The following is a 14,390-nucleotide window of genomic DNA, read 5'->3' on the forward strand; positions in this document are numbered from 1 at the left end:
GGAGAATGTGAGCACCGGTGCCAACACTGTACAACCAGATGCTCACATATACGCACATACACTCATCCCATATGAATACATGCACACACACCTTATCCTATAATGTTGTCAGTATAGTACAAAGCGTAGCATTTTTTGCTCATTCCACCTATATAAAATTAGGTTAATTAAGATGTGATACGTACTGAGCAACTTTTTCTGCATGACATCATAGGATAAGAAAATCAAAGAAAAATATGTGACTTAGAGTATCCAAGTTAGTATCATATAGATTGTGAGAATTAGGCTGGATTTTTATTGATAATGCACCTCTCTAATTATGTTTCTCATGCATGCTATTTTTCATGACTAAGCGTTACAGGATGCAACATATATTACTCAAAATATCATGTATAAAGAAATCGTGAATGCACTGTAATAGCGAAGGTTCTATCTTTAACTAGAGTATTTTTGTTCAATTTCTTTTTGAACTAAAAATTTATATACATTACAGGAAACAATGACATCCAACACCGAGCCTAAAAGAGTGGACATTTGTATAATTTGTATAAATGTTAATCCTTTTTATTTTTAATTCACTTTTCTGTTGTTTTTCTTCTTCTATATCTTGCTTCTTTCACTAATACAAATTTTCATCTGTAGCAGAACAGGGTATTATCTTTAAAATTTGATCTTCAAAACCTATACTGGAGCAATTTTCCTTCAGTTCGAAGGAGCTTCATTTTGTATAAATTTTGGTTGCACCAAACGATTGTCAAACTATGACTATGTTGGTGGGGACATATTTGGCTACAACATTTAAGATATATAGCCAAGTGTCCGTAACCATGGGCGAACTGTTTTTTGGTACCCGCAAAAATGAACTATTTTTTGGTACCTTTCAGTATTTATCCAAGTTAAATTTGCTCACACTTTACCAATTGCCAGCTCGCTTACCCACTGTCTTATTTTCTTCTACGTATAAGAAAAACAAAACATGCATGCACACGAGCTTTACAACGGGCATGACGTGCCGCCACGCCTCTGCATGCTAGTTAGAGTTTAGATGAGACAAGAGGGCCCTAGGTAATCGAGGGTTTCAGTTGTTGCCTCTGTCCGTGCTTCTTCGCTTCCCCAAGCACGACGCAGCTGCCGGCAGAGTAGGGTTCGATCGAAGGCGGAGATCACGGCTGTGGGGGACAGCCGGAGCGGACTGAGTCCTGATTGTCGTCTCCGCTATGAGCGCCGCCGGTGGCACCCATACATCACTTCAGACTACCCACAATGAGAGTATAGATAGTAACATCACATATATTTATATAAAATATAAAATAGATGATGTGGCAAGCAATAAATAAATTAAGAGAGATATGTTGTAACATAGTTAGTTACTATTAATATGAGTAACATCACACATATCAAGGCAAGATAAGTCTATAGTCTAATAAATGAAGTGTTGCATATTACCACACATATGTTACTCTCCACTATAAAAGTAGTAACATAGAGTAATAACATGAGCATGTTACTACTCTATGTTACTACTTATTGTGGCTAGTCTCAGTCCACTACAAACAGCATAGCTGAAACTAGAATGCCAACATCACTTCAGTTCATAGCAAACTTTTTTTCTTGAATACGCCCGGGAGTGTGTATTATGCATTAAAGAAGGAGTGGAGTAAAGAGCCCCTTCATGTTGGTGTTACATGTTTGAATTAGATGGACCCAACTCCACTGTGTGAGGCGATGGCTTGCTAGCTAATCTCTCTCATCAGCAAACTGAACAAACCATAGCAAGAACTTAATCATAACAGTGCAAGTAGGCCTTCGTTTAGACAACAGAGCAGCTGGCGGCTCCACCATGCCATGGACGCAATCTTCGTCATCGTCACGCTGTCCGAGCCTGGAACAGCAGTACAGGGGGGCCTATATATACGCGCGCACACCACGCTGCGCATCCACGCCTCCACTCGCGCACGACTAGCACACTCCGGCCCACGCCCAGGACGCGCACTGACGCGCTCCACGCATGCGAGCTCCAACCGAACGCCACTGATCACGATTTTTTGTCCAAAAGGACCCCCTGACCAACAGAATTGTCAAAAAAGACCACATGTCAAAAACATTGACAAAAAGGACCCCCTCAGCGGTGGCGGCAGGCGCGGCAGGCGACACGTGGCACCTGCCGCCACCGGATGAGGCGGCGGGCCCGGCCGCCACCGCCGGAGGCGGCCGCGCGGGAAATAACCGTGTCAGCACAGTGCGCCGAGCCCGGACGGAACGGCCAGGCCTGGTGGGCCACGCCGCCACCTAGTGAGGCGGCCTCTGTGGCCGCTGTCGGGCGCGGGCCGACCACTTGTGATGCTCGCGGGCCCCGCCTGTGGGCCAGGCCGCCACTGCAGGAGGCGGCGAAACTGCTGCTGCACGCGCGACAACGGCGCAGACGGCGCTGATTCCCGTGCGGCGCTGATTCCGGTGGCGCAGATTTTCACGGGCGCTGCTTTTCCCAGCTCCTTGTTTTGCCTGCCACAAGTTTCGATGATCGGATTCCCGCCTAAACTTTGTAGTACTGATTGCTACGTAAACGACACTGATTAAAGCTGTGCGTGATTCTCGCTTCCGTCTATTTCTCCAGCCGAAGCGACAGCACTCAGGCGTTGTTGTTGCTGCGTATGATGAGACACCGCGATGCTGAAATCCGATGCCGTGGTAGGTGAGTTCTGGTTTGTTCTGCCGACAATATAGTGGTCCTCTTCTTTTTAAACGCACATCCGCGACTCCGTGCGCATACACTCTCTCTCGCATATCTCTGGTTGCCTCCTCTACCTCTTAACTCTCTCTGAGCGCATACATAGACAGAAAGGAAAACTAGGTAGCCACTTTTACTCGTGATTTTGGTCGATTTGGAGTTTGATTTCGAAGATGATGAAGTTGAAGAAAAGTTAGATTAAGGTAAGATCTATCCATTTTTGTTGGTTTCGTTCACATGCATGATGTTTTTGTTCTGTTTTATTAGTTCCTAAGTGTGTATTCTCTGTTGTTTTAGGCATAATTTTAGCACTTGAAGGAGTCATTTGGAGTCATTTAGAGCTTGAGGAGTAGGATTTGCGTTGCGAAAGTGAAGTACGAAGTTGAAGATCAAGGTATGAGCTTTGCAATACATTTATTTATTTGTGCATGCAGGGTGGTAATTAGTTAGTCTTTTAGCTCGTCATTAGCTATGCTATGTTAGTGCGTAGAGGTTAGAAATAATTTCAGACGACAGATACAACATTTACAATATTTTTTATTGCATGTGGTATGTTATTTCATGTGGTATGTTATTTTATGCGGTATGTTTATTAATAAGTCTATAGTTATGTCGCAATAATCTAAATTTTATATGTTAAGATTAGGTGCTAATGTACTTAATGATGTATGTAATTAGGTAAAATAATTCATCTTAGTAACAAACAAGGAGGAGAAGACATGATTGAAGAAATTGTGTTTCCATTTTGTTAGCAGGAAGAAAAATCCGTGTGTAATATTGATGTTAATGTGATAACAGGTTGACTCCGTTCATATAGTACTGGCGACGGATATTTATTGGAACTATTTTGACGCTTAATTGCATTTGCAAGCACATCCATATTGGAGCTAAGGTAAAAAAATGACACTGTAATTTTGTTAATATTTTTTGTATTGATGTACTATTGTGAATAATGTGCATGTTGCTGTAAATATTATTATTTGTAGATAAATGATTGTTATCGTATGATGTGAAAAAAATTATATAAAGCCGAAAGAAACTAAATGTTTTACTCATATGATATTAAAATGTTATTATCGTACTATTATGTTTACTGGTTGTTTGGATAGCGAGTAATTACCATGGGTTTTGTCATAACATGTTGTAAGAAAAATAGTTTGACATAACCTGTTGTAAGAAAAATGACACTCATATGATATTTAAATGTTATTATCGTAATATTATGTTTAGTGGTTGTTTGAATAGCGAGTACTTACCCTCAGTTTTGTCATAACCTGTTGTAAGGAAATTATGTAGAAAACCATATTTTACTAATAGTCGTTTTTCCAGAAGTTAAGTTTTTGCATGTTACGAGAACTATTTTAGGATATTTTTGGGGTAGTTAGAGAAAAGCAAACAGAGTTTTAGTTTGTTACGCTCATAGACAAGTTTGAGAAAAATAGATCTGTAAATACCCGTTAACCAAACAACCCCTTAAAGTCTAAGCAAATGATTCTAAAAACAAACCGAATATTTATAACGAAAATACGGTTATTATTTTAGTCATAAGATATGTAAATGTTGTCATCGTTACTAAATGTTCAGTTACTAATTATTTGAAATGTAAACATGTATGTTGGTTAGGTACTATGGAAAATTTAGTAGTGTACTATGGGAACGTCTTACGCGACGGTCCATGCGGGGTGGATGTGTCCTTCTGCGAGTCGACTACAGTAGTGGTGAGAGACATGGTCAACGTGGGTTACGCAGCGGTTAGAAGGTGCATCCGAGCGGTGTTTGGCCCAGTGATGCAGGAAAAAAAATGACAATGGAGGCCTTCGTCGTTGACGGAGGAAATGATGGGACAGTTGCCCGTTGGGGTTTGCGGCCTGTCACAGGTGATCGGTCGTGGGGGTCGTACATGAGGTTTGCAAGCAATCCCAATAACTCAATGTATGGTCAGCCGATGGTGTATGTGGAGTTCATTTCAGTCACTGATGTTGCCGGATGCAGTAGCAGGGGTGGTGAGGTCGAGTTGGCCATCACATCAGCCCCTAGCATCGGCCCATCGGAACCGACGGGCGGCCAGCCTGTGTATGACACAGGATATTGGTCGGCGGCCGTTGACATGAGCGAACACGTGGAGGGATTGCCGGAGGCGCTAGATGATGATGATCATTCTTCTGCGTCTTCGGAGTCAAGCGGAGAAGAAGATGTTCCTCCTCAGAGGGCGGTCGCGGCGGCACTGCAACCTGGGTTTTTACAGGATATGAGCATCACCAACGAATTTCACTCTGCTTCTGGCCTAGGAGCGGGAAGCCTGGAGGTTGGGCAAGTTTTCCCAGATAAGAAGTCTGCTTACCAGGCAATGGGTAGCTATGCAATCGGCATCCACCGCCAGCATAGAGTGAAGCAGTCTGATAAAAAAGAGTTGAAGGTCATATGCATCCACACCGCGAAAGGTTGCCGCGGAAGAGTTCTCGCTAGACTGAAGCCTGGGGTATGTCAGTCATGGCATATCACAAAAATAGTGGAGCATACCTGTGAGCAAACTGGGACTCTTTCAGATCACTGCAATGTGACAGCAAAATTTGTGGCACAGACGATGGAAACAATTGTGCAGGGAAGTCTCAACATTAGTGTTAGGGCTCTGCAAAAAGATGCAGAGGATCTAATTGGATTCCCTGTTAGCTACAGCAAGGCTAGGCGTGCGAAGGAAAATATATTCAAGAACTTGTATGGTACCTATGAGGAGGCATATTCTTATGCCCCTAGAATGCTTCATCAAATAGCAAGTGCTAATAGGGGGACTCAAGTTTGGCGGAGAGAACGTCCAAACCCAATGAACCCGGGTGAGCTAATCCTGGACCGCTTATTCTGGGCATTCGCCCAGACTATACAAGCCTTCAGGCACTGTCGCCCGGTATTATCTGTTGATGGTACCTTTCTCACTGGAAAGTACAAGGGCACACTATTGGTGGCGATTGCAGCGGATGCAAATAATCAGCTTCTTCCTATTGCATATGCATTGGTCGAGAGCGAGAACAAAGATAGCTGGTTGTGGTTCCTGAGCTGCGTGAAGATTGGTGTCGTGAAAGAGCGTAAAGGTGTTTGCATCATTTCTGATCGCAACACTGGATTATTAAGCGCTCTTGAAATAATTAAGGCGTCGGAAGAAGAGTGGGGCTGGCCCGATCTAGAGGGAAGGTGGTGCATGAGGCATTTGGCAGCAAACTTTTACTCCAAATTCAAAAACAAGGATTGGTTCAAGTTATTCAAGAGGATGTGCATGCAAAAAACTGCAGCCAAAATGAATGCGATATGGGCAGGTATCAATGGTGAGATCGACCGCGCGGCCTTGCCGCAGAGAGAAGACCGGAGGGGTCGTAGGACGACCATAAATTTGAGCCAGTGGATCACCGAGAATTGCCCTCATTTGGAGAAGTGGGCGCAGGCTCACGACACCGGGGCTCGGTATGGAATAATGACCAGCAACATGTCAGAGGTGTACAATGGTGTTCTTAAAGGGGTGCGAGCACTGCCTATCACAGCCCTAATTGAAGAAACTTGGAACCGGACCCTGTCATACTTTGCAGACAGGGTCACCGTCGCCAAAGCACAAGTTGAATTGAACAAGCCATGGTCCGAGAAGATGCAAAGACATCTGGACGAGAAAGCAAAGAAGTCCCAAAGTCATGGCTGCAGGAAAGTGGACGCACTTAGGAATAAGTGGGAGGTCAATGTGCGAGCCAAGTACGTTAAGGGTCACCACAGAGGATCAAAAAAGCAAGCTGTCACCCTTGGCTCAACCTCCTGTGAGTGCACTTGTAACAAGCCCAAGCTTGAGGGCTACCCTTGCAGTCATGTGCTCCGGGCGGCTGCTGTTCAAAAAATCAGCGTCGAGCCATACATATCGCCGTACTTCAACATGTACAATCTGTACAACACTTGGAACGGTGAGTTCTGGGCTTGGGGCATTGATATGAACTACAAAATGTTGTGGCCAGATGGGCCGAAATGGGTTCCGAACACCGACTTGATGAGAACCGCAAAGGGACGACGTCAGTCTAGGCGTCATCGCAATGACATGGACCATAGCCAGATGGGAGAACCAAGGCGATGCCGCGTTTGCAGGTGTCCTGGACATTCACGCAAAGACTGCCCGTATCGAGCCAACAACAACGCATGATGTTGATATATATGTACTCGCCATGTCTATTTATATTTCTACTCGTTATGTGTACTTATATTGAATTTAAATTGATTCTCTTTGTATTATTGTACTCCTGATGTTAACTTCAGATAATTAATGTAAATCGTATCTCTTTGTATTTTTTAAGTTAATTTTGATTTGCATTTGTATTTCTGTCTTCCTCGTAATTTATATTTGTATGTTTGTGTGCAGGTTATGGGTGAAGTGCCAGTGCTTTTGCAGGGGCCCCATGACGCCGGGCACCGTTGCCACCTATTTTTGAAACCAAATACTAAGCATGATTATCGGCCTTTCAGACTTCGAACCATAAAGAAAACATGGCCAATACACAATCATTTCCTTGCTCACCTTGACGCTTATGGACTACAAGGTTTTGCTAGGCTCACATCATGCGACGACCAAGTACGTTCGGACCCATCCCTTTTGACATCCCTCGTTGACCGGTGGAGACCTGAAACCCACACCTTTCACTTTCGTTTTGGGGAGCTTGCACCTACACTGAAAGATGTTTCTATGATCACTGCTCTACCAATTAGAGGTGAGCCGGTAGTCTCTCCACGAGTGTCTCCATCTTGGGCATTAGATATAGCAGCCCGTCTTGGGATGGAAATGCCAGAATCACAACGTTCTGGTAACCCTCGGGGCATCCCACTCGTCTGGCTTCGTGATAACTTTCTTCATTTATCTAGCTTCGCCAATGAGGAGACGAGAAAAAGACATCTGTTTGCATATTTGTTGTGGCTCCTCGGGAATCTATTTCCAAATTCACATGGGGACGTTGTTGTCCCTGGTCTCATCTACATTGCAGAGAATATGGTAGATGAACCTTTACCCGAGCAGCCAAAATACAGCTTCGGTTCTGCCATGCTATCTCATACATACAGAGGCTTGTGTGATGCCACGCAAAAAACCTCTTTCGCACAAAAAGCTCCATTACTTTGTGTCGCCTATGAGTTTCTACAGTTGTGGTCCTGGGAATACCTCCCTGTAGGACGACCTCGTATAGTACAACCCATATACCCATATGACTTTGGCGAGGGTGCTAGCGCAACTATGGCCACCAGGTGGACAAAGGCACGGAAACGTTGGTCTCCAGATATTGCGAAAAATTGTTACCCTATGTACCACCAGCAGTTTGAGATACTTGATGAGGCAGAAGTCACATGGAACCCGTGGACTCAGGACCAGCTAAAAATGGTCTTTGATGCTCGACACTTCACACCAGGCATGTTGACCGATAGTGCATTCTGGCTGACTCGCTGCAACTTATTGTTCCTGTGGTGTGTTGAACCTTACAACCCAGAGCGTGTAATGAGACAGTTCGGTCTCTATCAAGAAATTCCACCACCTTTTCCCAGACGTATCGACGAGGAAACACATAAGTAAGATGTGACATCCCTAAATAGTTAGTGTCATTTTTAATTTACTAAACTCACACTTTGTTACATAATTTGCAGGCTAACCAATATGGGCAGGGGTTGGAGTTTATACGATTGGAGGGAAGAGAACAGTGAATGGGTACACAAGTGGACAAATGAAGCGCTAGCAGATATAGTGCGTCAACTTAGGTATATTTTATGTACATTATTTTTTTACGATGATCATACGATGCGTGAAGATGCTTTGCTTTCATCACAACGGTTTATGTAATTATTTAATTTTGCAGGCCGTACGATGGAAGTACAGATCAAGCGTACAAGCAGTGGTACTGCATGAACACACGTGCTAGCCTGGCCAGTCAGCCAGCTACTATACCAACACATCTCACACAAGAGGAGCAGGCGCGGAGACATGTTGAGCTGCATGCAGCTTACTATCGTGACCACCTGGTAATCACTTGTAACTTTTTTAGGTCCATCATTTCATAATCATTTGAACTAAATAACATTCAAATATTGTTCAGCTTGAAAATGTCAACGAAGTAGGGCAGATGGCTACGGATAGCATGCCGGCCCAGGGCCCATATCGCAAGACATTCCAGAAACTTTTGCAACAATTCGTGGCAAAGAAGTTCAGATGCGGTAGAGGCGACGACGTTGCCACTGGAGCATACATGCCGGTAGCGAGGTCAGCCAGACCGAGTGCGGCACCGTCGTCCAGACCGAGCGAGGCGCGTACGAGCCATGAGCAATGGGGGGAGGGTCCGAGTACTAGAACGACATTGCCACGACATGACTCATCTCTACCACTGCATCGCTCTTCTTCGATGCAGCTTCGTCAGGGGCAGACATCTCAGGACCATGGCACGGGCTTGGATTCGATGCCCGAGCAGTTTCTTTCCCCTAACCCATATGCGTACACAGGATATGATGCATACACCCAAGGTGAGGGATCTCAGCCGTTTCTCTCCACGCGAGGGATCCCCATGCCCGAGGAGACTCGTGTACCAGATTTAAACCAGCACCAAGTACAATGGCCAGACAGTATAGGAGAGGGATATGCTCAGGTAGTCATGTTTACATTTCAATGCATTTACAATGATATCATATATTATCCTCTAACAGTTTGTTTAAAATGTTTCTATGTGCAGGACACACCTGATGTTAATTGGGGCGATGAGAACACCCAACGCGGCGTCAACACAGGCCTCCGGGGAGCATCACATGATCATGGCGTCAACACAGGCCTCCGGGGAGCATCACATGATCTTGGCGACACGGTTACATCATTAGTTACAGAGTTCTTCGGAGGGGATGTTATTGGCCCATCTTTTATCCCCCCGGAGTCACAACCATACGCCTACAATTACGCTTCAGGTTCGCAACAAGGATTCGCGACTCCACCACCTACGCAGGACTCGCAGACACATGAAGCCGAATTGGAGTACGGCCGCGGTCTTCGTGTGACCCGGCCACCTAATCGCTTGTCCCCTTCCGGTCGTAAGGAAAGGCCAGGTGGTCATCGTAAAGTAGGGTGATTCATCTATGCACGTGCGCGACCCATTGTATCTATATATGTGTGTATCAGACTTTTCGATTTGAACATCTATGTTTGCTGAAATAAAAATGCACCAGTCAGGAACAATTTTTCCCGCCTATATCTCCCGCCATACTATCCCGCTCCACTGCACTCGTTCTTTCCCGCCATTTTCTCCTCTCTACCTATAAAACCCCCTTCAGACGGAGGTGGATAAGCATTCGAGTGTAGTGTAGTCGAGATGTCCCATTATCCTTTCGATCGTAGTTTTCACCCTGGGATGAGCAGGACTCTTCTGAGGCTAGCTACCGATTTCAGGATGGACAATAGGATAGTTCCATGGGACGAACTCACCGGTAGTGACACCATAATGAATGAGTTGGCTCACCAATTACGTAGGTCTGGGTGGCCTGAAAGGACCTATGAGGAGGTACGTAAAGAACTTCTTAGGTTGCGTGCAAGGTGGAAGAATGTAGTGGAGCCGAAGAGTGAAACTTTCAGAAGGACTGCAGAAAATCATCCATTTTTATGGACTGAGGAGAGCGAGGATGAAGATGATATCTTCATGCCGCCGCTTCCGGGTGCTGCATCATCAAAGGGCAAGAGTTCTGCATCGTCTAAGGGCAAGAGTACTGCATCCTCGAAGAGCAAGAGTTCTGCATCGTCCAAGGGTAAGAGTTCTACATCCTCGAAGGGCAAGAGTTCTGCATCGATGGAGGATGACGATGATGCCTTCATGTAGTTTTATTCCAGTTCTACCGTTTAATTCGGATGTACTTGCATTATTAGTTTGTACTCTCTTATTGTAGGGCATTATGTTCTATCTTAATTTTATTTTGTAGTTGTTGCACGATGTTCGATATTAGTGGAGGAAAAGAAAATGCCACTACTTTATTCTTAAACTATATTTTTTTCCATTACGACACGGCACAACTGAAAATAAGATACATTGTAGGAATAAACCTACATTTAACTCCTGAAATAAAGCTACATTAAAGTGCAGAAATAAAGATACAAATGATTGCGAAATTTAAAATACTACCACAAGAATCTACTGAGTCCAGCGTGGATATTTTCCTTTTCCATCGCCAGCTTCTTCTGCTGCCTTGGCCTCACGAGCCCTTTCTTTCTTTCTCTGCCTCTCAGCCTCACGAGCCTCCTTTCGCTGTTGTTCCTGCTCCTCCATGCGACGAGCCTCTTCCCTGTTTTTTTTCCCATTTCCTGAAAAACACGGTGTTGCTCCGCATAGTATTCTTTTAACTCTCTCTCTTGCTCTGCTTTCTCCTCAGCTTCCGCCTTCTCGCGTCGCTCTTCCGCAAATAAACTATTCCACGCACGGCGACTTCTTTCACGAATCTCAGTCACTGCCCAAGCCGGCTTCTCCGTGTCAATCCAACGATAGTACATGCACAGAGGCGGAGGAGACTACAACAAGAAACAAGAATGTTACTAAAGAATCAATGAAAATACCAACAATATCTATTCATGATGGTTAAAGCATACCGGAGGCTTGTCGTACTCTGAAAGAGCTACGGCAGGATCTTCCTCATAATTGGCGCACATGAAAAACTTCATGCCCAACCAATCAGAAAAATCCGTCACCTCCTTCACCTTGCAAAGATCGCCACACCAACACCGCAGGACTGCCACCCCAGGAGGCAAACTTGCATTCTTCATTTTCCTCGGCCTAATGCTTTGATCTGAACAAGGCAAACTCATATCGACTGAAAAAATGTGTTACACACTTTGCGCACTGGCGATTTCTAGGATGGTTGGACGAGAGCCTCGGTGTCTTCTTTTATAGGCTCAGACGATTAATGATGGCGAGAAAATAAGCGAGAACAGAGGAAATTAGGCGGGATATTTTAGGATCCCTGTAGTGTCGGCACAACAGGGAACCTCGGATTCCCGCAACGAGTGAGTGTATTTCTGCAGTGCCGTCGCGTCCTCTCAAGCAATAGCCAGCACGCGCGAGGGAATTAGCTAAGTCTGCAACAGGGAACCTGTCGCCGCGCATGACTAAAGCAAAAGCAGGCTATCAGCGTCAATTTTCGAATCATCAGAAAGAGCGAAATTTGTACCGGAATCAGCGCCGTGAGTCACGGAATCAGTGTCGTTTTCCCGCGCATGCAAAGATGCCGCCAGCAACAGTGCACCTCGCCTTCCGTGCAGTCAGCGTGCAGCAGCAGCTCTTTTTTGTCGGCAGGGGTGCCGCCTCACCCAGTGGCGGCGGGGCCCACTGGCGGGGCCCGCTCTCAGCAGGGCCTGTCGGCCAGGCACCGACCGCGCCAGGGTAGGCCGCCTCACCCGGTGGCGGCCGGGCCCACCTGGCCAGCCCCGTTCCGTCGCGGCGCGAAGCACTGCCGATAATCCGTTCGCAAGGGGTGGCCGCCTCCTGCGGTGGCGGCCGGGCCCGCCGCCTCCTGGCACGGCGGCTGGCGCCACGTGTCGCCCGCCGCGCCTGCCGCCACTAGCGAGGGGGTCCTTTTTGACAATGTTTTTGACATGTGGTCTTTTTTGGCAATTCTGTTGGCCAGGGGGTCCTTTTGGACAAAAAATCCACTGATCACCCCGCTGCTGCTGCGAACTAACTCACGCATACAGGCCATACACTAGTCGGACAATGCCTATACAATGCCCAGACACACACCAGATACTGGCCATACATGCCCTGAGCACACGCACACAAGTCTGGCACAGACTCGACCTGGCCGCGCTCACGCCGGTCGCCACCGTGCCGGGCTCGACCCGATGCACACACGCTCGTGTCCACCTGTGCATGTCATGGCTTATTCCATCACGCGTGACGGAGAAGCCGGAGATGCGGCTATGGCCGACGAATGTGTGTGGGTTGAGCGCGTTGTGGCCGTTGCGGCTGCAGCCCTGGTGCACGGAGACGTCAACGGCGAGGGCTGACCAGGTCGTGGACGTAGAAGACCACCATCTTGTTCGACCGTGGGGAGCTCTCGACGGAATTGGATCCTCTGACATTAACTTTCCTTCTTGCAATTCGTATGATTAAGGCTAAAATAATTTAAATTAATATGCAAATAACAGATATAATGTGTACATTCATAATCATTACATACAAACAATTTGATGGTGAAATAAAATTAATTATTGATTATTTATATCTACAGTAAATGTCAATAGTAAGTAATCTGCTAAATATTTCTAACATTTCTTCTTCATTTTACACTAGGATTACACTGTAGCACTGTGACTTTGCTTCTCCAAGTTAGAGGATCCGGCTTCACTTTTGCCGCCCGCCGCGAGAGAGAAGTCGTCTCGCCGGCTCATGTTAAGGGTTCCAAAGATTGGAGATTTTTGGCGTGGGCCTGGACGGGAGCGTCTCGTTGGCCTCAGCACGATGCGCACCAGGCCGGTTGGGCTGGACCAACTTTCGTCCTTGATGTGGAAGGGAAAGGCCCCAATGTATTCACAGGACCGTATCCGTTACGTTTTTTTTTTTGCATGGTTATCCGTTACGTATTTGCAAGTCCTAGGACTGTATTGGAGCATTTTATGACTAGGAGGACGGTTTTTTTTACAAGCCAGCGAGTATAGGGATGAAACATGCAATTTACTCCACATGCGGTGAAGGTAGTCGGCCAATGGGTCTATGGACGTGAATCAGGGAAACATTTCCCGCAAAGAAAGAATCATGGAAAGATGGTGATGCATTGTAGGAATTATTAATCATGGCCATCTAAAATTCGCTTTGATGCACAAGCTTTAGTTAGCCTTATCACTACTTCTAAAGAGGGAGTTGGTAGACTGGTATCCATGATTTATCTTCGCCTCACTGATTAATTTTCACTCAAAAGTTATTTTTCACCTCACCTTCCACCACCACCCCTTCATGTTGGTTTTCTTATTCACGGTTTATTGTTCTTCCCATTCTTCTTTTTTTTGCAAATCAGCATTTTCCTAACATACAAAAGATAATGGATCTAACTTTCCTAACTTAAGCAAATCAACTGAACCCTCTCATCAGTGTAATTTGCTTCAGGAATAACATAATTTAATAAGAAAACAAGTAACGGATTTTAAGGAAAATAACATTTACTAGCAGAATGCACGTGCATTGCTATGAATCTTTTTAATTTTTTTTGAGTATCCATACTTATTGGTAAACATTTTTGGCATAAGATAAACTTGAAAGAGGCCCTTGTCATATATTACTCTAAGTGACAATGATTTTTTAGCAGGAAAAAAATTTATAACCCACACATGATTGGACGCTGCAGCATGCCGGTCCTCCAAAGAGTGCATTCATGCCCACGACATTACGCAGGAGTCCAACACCTAGTTCCACACGGGGTGGCCATACAATCGCGATACATAATGGAAAGGAACATATACCTATTTAAATAAGATATTTTTCGTGACAATAATCCGTCACCGGTGATCTGTCCATGGGTTTGACTGGTCATAAATTCTGACTAGTGGGGCCTGCAGTTGCAGGCATGGCTTCTTCCATGTGGGTCCGCCATGGGTTTTATCGCTGACGGTCCCGTTAGTAATAAGTCGGGCGTTAGTTTTGACCATTCA

The 14,390-nt window shown here is 45.5% G+C and overlaps 1 protein-coding gene across 3 annotated transcripts; it reads left to right on the plus strand.

Annotated features, from left to right (window-relative positions):
- Window positions 1-2,790: 2,790 nt before the first annotated feature.
- On the plus strand, window positions 2,791-9,945 carry LOC123086749 (protein MAIN-LIKE 1). Of its 3 annotated transcripts, none has more exons than XM_044508533.1 (8): window positions 2,791-2,931; window positions 3,026-3,122; window positions 3,527-3,620; window positions 7,113-8,302; window positions 8,378-8,488; window positions 8,587-8,749; window positions 8,824-9,366; window positions 9,451-9,945. In XM_044508533.1, the coding sequence occupies exons 4-8, from the start codon at window positions 7,116-7,118 to the stop codon at window positions 9,835-9,837; spliced, it is 2,391 nt and encodes a 796-aa protein (XP_044364468.1). In that variant the 5' UTR covers window positions 2,791-2,931; window positions 3,026-3,122; window positions 3,527-3,620; window positions 7,113-7,115; the 3' UTR covers window positions 9,838-9,945. The 3 variants fall into 3 exon arrangements, with proteins under 3 accessions (XP_044364468.1, XP_044364469.1, XP_044364470.1); XM_044508534.1 differs by having other exon boundaries at window positions 8,824-9,244; XM_044508535.1 differs by lacking the exon at window positions 8,824-9,366.
- The last annotated feature ends 4,445 nt before the right edge of the window (window positions 9,946-14,390 follow it).

Source organism: Triticum aestivum, chromosome 4A (genome assembly GCF_018294505.1).
Source record: "Triticum aestivum cultivar Chinese Spring chromosome 4A, IWGSC CS RefSeq v2.1, whole genome shotgun sequence".
In the NCBI taxonomy this organism is placed as follows: Eukaryota; Viridiplantae; Streptophyta; class Magnoliopsida; order Poales; family Poaceae; genus Triticum; species Triticum aestivum.